Source organism: Dunckerocampus dactyliophorus, chromosome 11 (assembly GCF_027744805.1).
Source record: "Dunckerocampus dactyliophorus isolate RoL2022-P2 chromosome 11, RoL_Ddac_1.1, whole genome shotgun sequence".
NCBI classification, from domain to species: domain Eukaryota; kingdom Metazoa; phylum Chordata; class Actinopteri; order Syngnathiformes; family Syngnathidae; genus Dunckerocampus; species Dunckerocampus dactyliophorus.
The window spans coordinates 17,331,733-17,345,166 of NC_072829.1; the positions used below are offsets into that span (position 1 = coordinate 17,331,733).

The 13,434-nt window shown below is 38.7% G+C and overlaps 1 protein-coding gene across 6 annotated transcripts in view; it reads right to left on the reverse strand.

The window, feature by feature from the left end:
- The window catches only part of LOC129189646 (misshapen-like kinase 1), an 85,563-nt gene that overhangs the window by 50,209 nt on the left and 21,920 nt on the right, over positions 1–13,434 (reverse strand). For all 6 annotated transcript variants that reach the window (XR_008572836.1, XM_054791544.1, XM_054791545.1 and 3 more), the window contains exons 3-5: positions 5,766–5,822; positions 1,024–1,149; positions 732–842 (exon numbers count right to left, since the gene is read on the reverse strand). Coding sequence is in view for 5 of the 6 variants with exons in the window: in XM_054791544.1 (XP_054647519.1) it covers positions 732–842; positions 1,024–1,149; positions 5,766–5,822 (294 nt within the window). In the remaining variant the exon portion in view is untranslated. The remainder of the gene's footprint in view (positions 1–731; positions 843–1,023; positions 1,150–5,765; positions 5,823–13,434) is intronic.

The window sequence follows — 13,434 nt, forward strand, 5'->3', positions numbered from 1 at the left end:
TGAGACACACAAGCACCAAAGTTGATCACCACAACATCAGGCTTTTATTGCATGTTTGAATGATCTCACAACAGGCACAATAATCTCTAAGACAAGCTACTGTTGCAGCTGTAACCCACGCCAAACAAAAACTCAACTCTGAATCCCTGATATCACTTTGTGTCTTATTTAAGCCTTAAATGGCTTATTTTCTCTTATTATGCCAACTATAATTGGGTAATACAAGTGTAAAAATGACTATAGGAGCATTTCATGGATAGAGGGCTCTAATGTTAAAAACTGTATTTAGAAGGTCATAAACAGGTTTTCTATGCTATAACCACGAAAATATTTAATTTATAAATAACAAATCCTACTTTGCCGAAATTATATCATTTTATAATTTAATTATAAAGTTAAAAGAAGGCATTACTGTACTGTAGTTTGCGACGAAGATACCGGAGGCAAAAGTAAAAGCATGGCGAACAGGGGTGAAGGCGTTTTCACGGGTCTCACACTGCCCAGAATTTAGTACACCTATGAGCAGCAAACTCAGTACTTCTCCAAGAAAAAAAACAGATTCCAGTGGGAAAAGGAAAATATGTGGCTGGAAAGAGTGCACCTTGATTCACACTATGAGGGGATTGAACTCAGTGAGCAATCTAATGTACACTCAAAGCCTATGAAGAGACCCATGATAAATTACTGGATGCCTCCCACATGGATGCAAAGTGATGTGTTTGTAACTTTACCCTGAGCACCTCTCGGCAGATGTAAGCGATCCAGTCCTCTTTTAGACAGTTACCCTTTGTCTTTTTCACCAAGTCTGTCACAGAGCCGGCTCCACAGTACTCCATCACCAGCTTAACAGGCAGAAGCCATCGGACACACACACACACACACACACACAAACATAAACAACCAAACAAACAAATGAACATAGGTGGAAAAACAACCAATGAAGACCTAACTTAAAATCTCAAATATGTTAATGACATTGGGCAATTGACTATAAAGAAAAGCTTCAATTGTAGAGGAACTAACCCAGAGCTGGTGGTCCTGTCCAGCAGGACTTTTCTTCACAAAAGCGCCATAATAAGTCGCAATGTTCCTATGGTGGGAATAGCTCTTTAACATGTTGATCTCCAGCTTTATTTCCTCTTCTTCCTCCTATACACAAGAGACACATTAGGATAATGGCATTTTTATATTTTATTTACAAATGTAATGAACTTAGTATAGAGTATATAGTACTCAGTATCACTTCTCTCCCTCAACCAATGAAAATATTCTAAACACAGGGCATATGGCAGATATACCAAAATGTATATATTGGTAGAAACTAGGGATGTCACAAAGCAGTGTTTATTTGTGAAAGGCACTCAATGGCATTACACCCCAAGAAGCATAATGTGTTCATTGCACAACATTAGTTTGAGGAAAGAACTGCTGTCTACAGTACATCGGTATCAGTAATGAAGTGCTGGACAGTATCAGATATCGGTAAGAAAGCCAATATCAGGCATCTCCAGTAGAATCATCACTATTTACAGTAGGATTAAAAAGTATGACAGATGTTTCATGTTTAAAATCAAAATTGTGAAGAAATTTTGGCGGATTTTACAGGCAATTTTTTCTCTTCTGCTTCTAATACATTGTTACATTACAAGTATGAACAGTTGTGAGAAATACCGTAAATTCCGGTGGATAAGCCGCTACTTTTTTCTGAAACTTTGAACCCTGTAGCTTATAAAACTTGGATTGATACATGTTTCTGTATTTCTGAGGTATAAAGTTTGAGTGTTCTATGCTGTGTGATGTGTTTAATGTTGTTTGTAAGATGAAAACGTGAGTCTGACTGTTGTATTAAGTAACGCAATTTCTGGTATATAAGAACAGATTTAGAGGGTGCAACTTATACAACGGTGCGGCTTATACACCGGAATTTACAGTATCAAAATGTCCTTGAGTTTTTAGACCGGTGATTTAGAAATAGTGCAGCTGTATTTTCTTGCTTCAGAATCTCTTCAAATGATGTTACAGTGTGTCTATAAAGGTTGGCCATTTGTTAGGTCAGATCACTTTATGGAACACAGCTATGCTGGGACAGAAAAGCGCCATCCTCACACTGTTTCCAGAAAGTTGAAAGAGCATTGTGTAATAGGTCTTGGTATAATGAAGAATTAAGATTCAAGGGGAGTACGTGTATGGTCCTGATGTGTTTATATATAAGACAAGCACAGACAGTACAGCCATGCAACAGTTCAAAAATGTGCACTAACAAGGCTCTGATTTGGGATAAATGTTAATTACGGTACAGCATGTTGAGGTTTGGCACAATGTTAAGTTTTGTCTAGTAAAAACTAAGGTGTAAGGTAAATCAGTCCATCAGAAGCTCATGGATAAACTCAACACCCCACATCAAGGTTAGTCAGTTGGACAGAAGGGTTGCACAGCAGTCTTTGTTTTCATTCAATGAATCCAGAAGAGACCTGAAGAACTTAAATATAGGTTAGACGAGGTGGAGGAGGTGGGCAGAAGAAGAGGTGAAGAAGGTGGATGTGGATGTGAACCAGAAAGCTGGAAACAACTGGGTGCTTCTCCCAGTCACTGACCCCCTCCAAATGTACGCAGGAACAGCGGGGTGAAAACGACACGGTAGAGCTTGAGCTTTCACCCCATCTCACACACAAAGCATCCTGCCTGTGGCTGGATTGTGTATTTGTGTGAGTGTGTTGCGATGCGAGCAAGACATTAGGGATGAGCCAGATACTTGTTTTAGACGAGTATCTGTTACGGATAATGCATTTTTGCCGAGTATGAGCATGAAACGAGTACAGGTCATCATTATCCGTAATGGTGATGAAGGAAAATCCTCATTGGGTAACTACTTATGTATTCACTCTTCACACTCTGTGATTGGCCAGTCACACACAGTGACCGCCCCTCCCTAGACAGACTCCCCACACCCGGAGAGATGAGCCAGGCCTTGTTCTGGTACGTAAGCGGTGCATTTGACAAGACAGAGCTGTAAACGGCTCGTGTTGCGTTGGTTACTGCCGGTGTTTTTTGGGGTTTTTTTTTACCATCTGCTTGCTTCTAATTTGGCTGTTGTCAGTTGGAAAACTTTGCTTGTACTAGTGAACGCGGTGCTTTTGACAAAACAAGCCTGACATATTTTTTCCCTGTTTGTTTGATGTTTGCATGAATTACATCCTTCACACATATTATGAAAAAATAATTAAATAGTAAAGTCTTACAGATCATTTACACACAATAATATTAATGAATAATAAACAATAAATATAGCAACTTCTGATCAATCCATGTCAATTTCAGACTTAAAATAATGTACCGATTTAAGCCCCACCCATTTTTGGTTAAACCATGCCCACTTCTGGTTTATGCCCTGCCCACTCCAAGTACAGATACGGATACAGACACAGGCAGTGTACTCACTCATCCCTACAAGACATGCTTATGAATATGACCATGCTAATGTTAAAGTTAATGTTCATGTTTTTACATTACATTACATTTTTGGAAACCAAAAAATATAAGAACACAACCGCCAGCTGGCACATGTTAACAATAGTGCTTTAAAAGAACAACTGTCGAAATATCTCCTTTGGATTGCCCGAATAAAATAACTGCCATTCATGGCTGTCACTCACGACATTTGGCATTCACGTACATGTCTGTGGTGGCTGATAACAAACAACTAGTGTAAGTGCGTTACGTCGGTGTACTCAAAGCAGGAAGAGGCATGATATATTGCTAGTAGTACGAGCCAAGATTCAAACAGGAGCTGGGAAAACCCGCTGCATACAGTCCCTTTACAATCTTCTCAATTGTAGTTCAATTTGCTAACAGAGATTGCCAACTTTATGCACTGAAATAAATAGCTGCTCACTGCTGACCTTATTGTACGACATCTAAATATCATGAATGTCTATTCTGCCCAAAAGCTAGCGCAGTGATTCCTTGAAAGGTCGCAACCAAGACTCTGTTTGACTAGCTACTTAGCTTCCTGCCGTGAGTCACTTCAACATCAGTCACTTTTATTGTACATGTTGTACAAATGTACAGTAAAAAATGTAATGTAATATAAACGTACTTCTTTTCATTTAAAAAGGCCGCTTTCGCAGGAGGAAAAATAGAAAAGGTCACAGACCGGAAATGATGTACTAAAAAAAAGCTTACCAAACACAGCGCTGCGGTCCGCATTGTGGTTGACACGAGGTTAGATATTTTTGGAGGTATATGTCAAGCTCCGCCAGAATGTTTGGAGGGGGAGGAGCGAGACAGCGTGGATTATGCAGCGGCCGAGACGCTGAAGCATAACGAAGTCTTTGGTTAGAGCCCAATGATTTCTGTGTTAACACAATCGCGGAAGGAATCACAGAATTGGACAATGAAAACGGAATCTACTGTTAAATCACATTTCATTGGGAATGAAATGCTGTCATCATGAGAAGAAGGAACATTTGTGTGAGCAAGTATTCCCCCGGCGGACCGCTCAATCGTAGCGGAATCCCATCACAAACACTAACACCCTTCCCGAAATTGCGACCTGAAACACCAGTGAAAGTTGGTATGACAACTTCGAAACTCATCTGTTATGGCACGTGAATGGAAGCTAGCTGGGGTAGCTGAGTTTAGCAGAGCATGCTAGTGCAACTGTGTGTGACTCAGGCTGTATGAGTGTGTTTTTGTAACTGAGCATTTTACAATGCCCGCTGACGTTGTGCAAGTTCTGAGTAAAATAAGGACGAGAGGTTTATTTTTGCACCCAGCTCGTCTGAACAGTCAATGGACGTTCTCAACACAGGCAACACACTTCTGGCCTTCAAAATAACAGCTTTGTTTGCAACATCCTGTCTAATTGTGTAAACAAAATATGGGTGTCATAAAAAATATCTAACATTAATAACACAATTGGAGGATGACATCCAATTAGAAAGCTACATCCGTTTCTGAAAGACTGAGCAATATTGACCAGTGATGTATTACATCAATAAATGTATAAAACAAAACAACAAAATTCTAAAAAAATTTAATGGAAAAAACAGAATTTGGGTAGAAAATAAAACAGATTTCGTAGGGCCCTACCTTTGGGCCACCCCTAAAGCTGCTTCAATTATATTTTTGAGAAGCAACTTTCTTTTCAAATTCAAATCAAATCAAAGCCTGTCCATGTCAGACCCTGTTGAAACATGCTATTATTCACAAACAAATAGCTGATTTGTCCTCTTGTGCTAACAAAGGTTAGAAAATCTACCACTGCTCACCTGTTTGGCCCACTATGTAGCTGTAAGACCACAAAATAGAGCACACAACATCAGACCACAACAACTACAACAAAGGTTTAAGGTATAATATAGTTTTCAAACAAAATTTACATTTTAAACCACAACAGAAATGTGTTTTTCTTCCTTGCTTTGTGTTGACGCTTTGGTGACAGAAAGGCCAGAATATTGTTGATGCTCTAATGATTTGGAAGAGGGCAAGGAAAATTTTAAGGGAAAGGAAGAGGAGAGAAACACATTTTGGAGGAATGACGGACGCAAAGTCTTGATTCCTCAAGGTAATTACACTGATATCTTCGATTTTCCAATCTCATTTATTCCATCGTGTCTCCTGCTGTTGCTTAGTTCCGTTGTCCACGAAATAAGTGCATATAGAAAATATCCAATATATTCACATTGTGTTTATCGTTTACATAGAAGCAACAGAGTAGATTTTGGAAGGAAAATACTTTGTAGCCTCATGAAAAGATATTTTACCTCTGTGACTTCCATGACTTTGATAGCTGCCATCTGTCCTGTTTTGACATGACGACCCTGTTAGGAGACATGAAGAGTGACATCAGCACGCGCATTTTGATCAGTACCGAAAATCTTTAACAATTTCAGTTACAGTATAATAAACTGTATTATAGATGTTACACATTTAGGTAAAACTGTGCATGGCATACAGACAAGAAACTTCACAGAAGAAGCTGTTTGTCCATCGACATACACACATGATGTAAAATCTGTATCCATTCAGACACCCAGATAATGTAAACAGCTATCAAAGAAGGAAAATAGGCTCAAATAGCTCATAGCTAGCTTATCACTTTATCACAAGCTGTTGTCGTGATCATGTTGGCTCTATCCGGCCGCTGTTGGACAGACATGTTGGGGCAGAGTCTGGAATCAAATGCTTATGTCAATTTTATCATTTAAATGGAGGCCGATACTCGTTTTTTTGCTAACGTCAGCCCAATATCCAAAATCAATATCGGATTGGGAGACTCCTGGTCTTGTTGCATTACTAATCAATAAATAGCACTGAATGTCTACGCTCAGTTTCATATTGAGTATGATAGGTTTTGCCTGTGCAGAATGCATTTAGAGGTGAAAACACCATGAAAACCAAAGAGCTATCTATGGGTGAAAAACAAGCATCTGCAAATCTGGGAGAAGATGGAAAATCAATCAGAACCATTGCACAAATATTGGTCATAGCCACTACAACCATCTGGAATGTCCTGAAGAAGAAAGAAACCACTGGTGTACTAAGTAACAAACGTCAAACCAAAGAAAACAGCAGCTGGTGACAGAAACATTGTCTGAACTGTAAAAAAGAAGACCCTAAAACAACTGTTAGTGACATCAGCAACAACCTGCAAAGGGCAGTGGTGAAGGTATCACTATCTACTGTTCATAAAAGACTTCATGAACAAAAGTAAAATGGCTACAACAGAAAATGCAAACCACTCATTAGCAAGAAGAATAGTGCGGCCAGGATGGAATATGTCTAAAAGTACAGATATGAGCCTCAAAAAGTTTAAGACAAGTTTCATGGTTTCTTTTCAAGTTTCTTTTTTATGGACAATGTTTTTTGCCAAGCGTTAAGATTTTGTTGTGTGCTGTGACCAGCTACATCGTGACACCCATTCCATCTGTTCATGGATCATCTCACATTATCATTCATTAGTGGTGAGTACCTCTACATGTTATACTTTAAATGCATGTGTAAGGCATGTGTAAGGCATAGATACTACTACTACTACTACTACTACTATATAGCCACGGCAGATAGAAATTTAATAGGTTATTAGTTTATTTCACAATTACAACACATCTTTTCAGCACATAAGAGGAATTTGACATTGTTTCCACTTCTTTTGGACAAGGTCTTCACATTTCAATGTTTTCCTTTACAATCAAAAAGGATAAATCGAGTGCCAAACATAAAAGAAGGGATGAGAGAGCGAGAAGGTATAAAAATGGAGTACGGTGAAAGGTAAAATTGAAAACCTTACCAGGAAGCTGACAAGACACTGTTGTGGCTACTTTACGATGCTGTAAGCTGAGACACGTCTCAATGCATGTAAGGATGTGTGAAATAGACCAGCGGGTAGACACTGACACTGAAAAATATGTTGTGCCCTAACTGTGCGCAAATATGGATAGAAAAGAAAAATGTATTTTCAAATGTGCTTTAATAGCATTTTTGCTTCAGTTCAGTTAAAGCCATGTTAGTTAGTTTCATATCTGAAGACTCATACATAAGTTTCACACTGCAGCAAGGTGTCAGACGGTTGCTGTGCACAGGAAAAGAGAAGGGGAAACTTCTCCCATCTACAAGAGCCCAAAAGTGCTTGTTGCTAAAGAAAGCCTCCTCTTTGCTGCACCGTGCAATAAATTCCCAGTCCACCAATATAGCCTGTGCTCCATTCGTTGTTATGGCAACTAACTTGTGAATGGGAAAGTTGAGGTCGTGCAAGTACTGTTTGAAAGCAGTTTTAATTTCTTCACCTCTGCCCACTGACAAAATCGTCAAAATGTATTAGTTAAATTCTCAACAACAAAAAAGATGAGTTGCACAGCAAACGTCACTTCAACAAATACTTGTTGAAAAAAAGTAATTTAACAGCGGATTGAGCTTTCTTTACCAGAGTTGTTGCCGTCAAAATTGGTTTTATAATCTCTGAACTATCACTATTGCCTCCTGTTTATCATTCCCCATTTGCAAATGATGTATGTGTTTAAACTCAAGGTAACTCACACAAAGTAACACTTTGGTTTCTGCCTTATGTTTATTTTGGTGAAGCATAATACAAAAAAAAAGGTACATCGAACACTTACGTGTACGTCTGCGTATAACTAAAATTGCTGTGGTTGGTGGTGGAGTGATGCTGGAAATTGACTTTTTTGTGATAGCAGCTGACAAATAAGGCAGTCTTTTTTCTAATTTACTAATTAGGAAAAAAAATATATATATTTTTTCGGGAACAAGATGCTCTCTTTACAGTACTGCTAGTCAAGTCAGCTTCACCCAATAGTAAAGCTGAGTGACATATGATTCAACCAATTAGTAAGGTGTCACAAGATCTTCCAAGATTAGAAAACAAATAGGCCTGGAACAATAATTATGAATTAATTAATCAATCAATCACACAATAAATGAAAATGAGCTTGATCATTTTGCTGGCGTCAATACATTGCCATGTATATGCGTGTCTGTTTTCCTCATCTCTCACCTCCAAACAAGAAGGAAGAGGGTTCACTTTGTGTAATGGTTTCACTACATTGGCGCGTTTGTTCCATAAAACAACGGCATGAATGGAGTAAGCCCTTTTATTAGTCATACAGTCTCTTTTGTCTCACGGGTAGAGGTGGGTCCGGTAGCATACACACAGAGTGCAGAAGAGTGTAACCTAGTAGGAATAACATTCATATGTTGCAATATATTGCCATATATTTTTTTCCATTGTCCTTTTCTTAAAAGTAACGTTAAAATCGCATCTTGTCTCATTCTCATAGACCCAATCTCATGCATCGTCTCGTCTCATCAACTGAGTGTCTCATGACAATTAGGAATCATTATGCAAACATATTGGCCACAAAACCTCCTTCCTTCGTGGAAGGTGATAAAATATTATTGATCCTTCGCAATCAACTGACCAATGGACCATGAGCAACTGGCTGGTGAACCCTGATGTCGAGCTTTCCTAGAATGCGAACTTTTTTTTTTAAAGCTTTTCTTTCTTTGTGACATGATTTCACAAGGTCTTGTGTTGGAAGCTTGCTGACACTGTAACATGAGTCAGGTAGACGCTGACAAAAACTTGGCAGTACAATGACAGGAAGTATAAATCTGTATTTGTTTCACTTCATATGAAGCTGTGAAGGAGCAAATCATAAATCAGCTGGTTATTGTACACGACAACTTTCCTTTACATGATGCGTAATATAGTGTCACATAAGCACAAATGCAGTTTATTAACAGTGTGCTGAACCAGCAGCCATTATTAACCAGACCAGTGCTTTTCCTACATTCATTTATTTGTTATTTCACAATTCATTCTGGACTGCCACAGAAGGATTTGGTGCTATGTTTTATTTTAGTTTTTAGATTTGGCGCTATTTGCTCACCCTCACTCACATTGACATTATATTGATCCATCTAAATGGCTTATTGTTACAATGCCACCCAGTAGATGGCATAGTTACTCAGCACTTCAGCTTGCTTGAGGAAGGTAGTACTCTTCTACTTTCACTATTTGCAAGCAATAGCCAACAGCTAGCCTGACAACACTGTGCAAATGAAGAGTCATAATAATAATGATGGATTAGATCAGGGGTAGGCAACCTATGGCTCGAGGGGGAGATATAGTTTTTTTGATGACTGCATCTGGCTGTCAGACATTTCTTAACACGATATAATTTATTTATTTATTTTCCTTTTTTTACACTGCCATTTTAAAGTAAAACATTATAGAAATAACTGTGTTCAAAATAACATTCAAAATATAACACATTCTCATGCACTTTAATCCATCCATCAATTTTCTACCGCAATGCGGGTGGCCAGGGCCAATGCCAGCCGACCTTCCTATATTTTCCGGGCTAGACACCAAAACTCGAGGTCAAGAAGTAAACTGCCCTCCTTTAATCAAGTAGTCAGCTAGCTAAATCTGCAGAGCAAACACAAAGAAACAAAGATGAGAAGTACCTTGCAATACCAGAAGTCGAACAATTTTTAGTTTTTAAGAACTATTTTATATTATTATTATAGTATTATTGCTTAGCTTCAGTATAACAATATTATGAAAATAAAAAAATCAGAGGCTTATTATATTCTAAAATTGTTGGTTGTGCTTAAAAATGCACGCATTTATTTGTATTCAGTGTTAAAAAATATGTGCGAGTGCACACACAGAGACTTTTGCAGACAGCAAATGAGCAAACACAAATATGAATGAAGGCATGAAAGCGATGGTTTCTAAGGTGAATGCCAAAGCTCCAGTGTAGGAATATTTTGGTTTTAAACAGAATTAACAAGGTGAGCCCATGAACACTGACAACCTGATACTGTATGTCGCATTTGTTGACAAGTAGTGCCCATGAAAAAGGGGAATACGACCAACTTGCATGAGCACCTCAAACACAACAATCCTGTCCAGTTTTGCCCCCTGGGAAAAACACTGCAGCTTGAGGTGAAACGGAGCCTTCGTCTCGACAGTCAATGCTTACTGAGGCGCCAAAGTAAATATAAACAAAATAGCGCAAAATGGTGCGCGCTCCCAGACAGTGTCGTTCGCTACATGTTCAGCCTTTCTGTTCAGGAATAATACGGAATGTTCATTATTTAGACTTGATACTCAATTTTATTTACAGTAATTTCTGGTGTATAAGCCGCACCAGTGTATAAGTTGCACATATCCATGTCATAAAGTGGCATATTGTGACGCGCGCAAGTCAGTGAGGACCAGCCACCTCTTTATTTGACAGGAGCCAATCATGAGCTATGAATAAACTCACAAAGAGCTTGTCAACCCATTGGAAATTGCAGGAGGTCATTACTCAATATAACAGTCTGACTCACGGCGTCATCTTACAAACAACATTAAATTTATCACGCAGCAACTACACTCAAACGTTATACCTCAAAAATATAAAAACCTGTCATATGTAAAACAAGATATTTAGTGCACAGAAGGACATCACACAGACAGATTTTTTTTTACTTTTCATACAACAGAACAAATCATCAATAGGGTGAAACTAACCTGTCTCACGACTCTAATCCCAGCTTGCGTTCCCTATTAGTGGGTGAACAATCCAACGCTTGGTGAATCCGTGTCAGAATTGAACAGCGTCCTAATTTCATTAAAATGTCGTCTCTCTCTCTTTCAATGAGCTGTTTCCTTCAATGGCAGTAGTCCTACGCAAAGCAGCCGTGTTTCCTTGTCTTGACAGCCAAATCCATTGCCATGCATCTTCTATGCCGCTTATCCTCAAATCCATTGCCTTAACTTGAAAGTGGCATCATATCCATTTCTTTGTGTTTTGTATGCACAACGAATGTGCACAACGCATCTACATTCCGGTAGAGTACCTAAACGTTGGTTGCGACCCGCCATAAACAAGAAAAGGAAGAACGTCAGCAGATAGGAGGTGTACGCCTGAGACGTTAGGTGCATTGCGTAAGGTTTACGTAGGGTCACTTGTGAAATTGAGCTCAATGGATACTTTATTCATCTCCAAGAGAACAACACAGCATTTTATGTTTTGTATGTACAGTATATTTAATGTATATGTACTTCTCTATTTCTGTTTAATCACATCAGCGGATATCACATGTACGCCTGTGGAGCTATGTACGTTACCGTATGTAAGGTTTACGTAGGGTCACTTGTGAAATTGATGGATATTAGCCATTATTTCTGCTGGATTTACCTTATCCTCTGGACTCCATAACAGCCACGGTACAGTGGTACCTTTATGGCCGCCTTTGAGTCATCATAGCGCCTGGATCCCTGCGTGGATTGTCCTGGATCCAGGTACGACTTCACTTTTATATGTCACATTTCCTTGTTGTTTTCATTCATCATAATAGGCTTTGCAATCTTGGTCTTATATTTATGGTGTTTATTGAATAATTCCAAATTCATTTGGTTACAGTACAAACTGTGATTGATGTCGCTCACTTAAATGGGTGCAACGACAGCAACAGGGTAGCAAACGCAGAAAATGGTGGCTTCTCGGCATGTTTTGGTTGTTTCCTGAATTTTTTTTGCCATTTTGCCATTATATCTTAGGAATAGTGTTTTCCAAATTACATATTTAAACGATTAGTAGAAGTTCTGAAGTATAGGAGATGTCACAAGATGAGAACATCACCAGAACAAGCACTATGGGAAATGTAGTTTTTAGCCACATATTTGCCGCCCCAGTGTATAAGCCACAGGGTTCAAAGTTTGAGAAAAAAGTAGCGGCTTATAAAACGGAATTTACATTATTGTTTTTATTGTTGTGTGTGGCTTTTATTGGAGCACATTTTTTCTCAACAGAGACCGGGTCTATTTTTGTTGTTGTTGTTTTTGGTTATGATTTTTATTTCAGCGCAATTTTTGCTAAAAGAGACAGAGTCCCTTTTGACTATGTTGACAATAATATAGTTTATCTGCAATAACTTGTAGAACAATTATCGTCCAGCAAAATTTGTTTTCGTGACAGTCCTAGTGAAGAGTATTGTATTGTGAACTCCTTGCCTCCAGCACTTAACAGGTAAGTTAACACACAACAACAATTAACTACCATTCTGTGTGAGTAACAACAACTAAATGCAAACGAAAAATACATAAATTTAACTGTTATTTACAAAGTGCCTACAAGGCACGCTGGAGCCTGGATGCTTCAATATAGTGAGATATTAGATGTACAATGATGTGGATATTAATCTTTCAAATCAATGCACACTTACACTACATGGAGCCCCAGAAACAATATGAATGTTTTATTCAATCAGCCATGTGTGTTATAAGGCGCACGCACACACGCCGACCACTACACAAAATCAAACCAACACCTGTAACTCAATGACTTAATGTTCTATTAAATAAGGTCTAAAAACATGAGGCAATGTTGCACATTTATTATGACTAAAACCAAAGAGCTCAGTTTTACCTGTCCACAAACAAAAGAGTTTTGCGTTAAGGCCAAATTAGACGATGACGTCAGCTAGCAGCTCGCATCCTGCCACAGAGCATTGCAGATTTGTGAAATTCAGTGCAGACACATAGACAGATAGCTGATATTCTCTCACAAAGAATGCGATATATTTTTATAATAGATTGGAGAGCTACTGTCAAGCCGACTAACCCTTATTCATTCTAACCTTGACATAATTTCCATAATTGCACAGAATTTTGGCATATGAACTTGACTGTGATAAATAAGGAAATGGCCTTCCTGTCTTTCCTGTCTCATCGTCTGCTAACAGTGCTGCCACCACAAGTTATAAATGTGATATGTTCTACTGGGCTACTTATTAACGGCATGCATAAGTCACTGACACACACACACACACACACACACACACACGCACACACACATAGCTCTCAGCCAGAATTAATGAGAGGAAGCTTGTGGACTTTCTGACACTGTCCAATACATC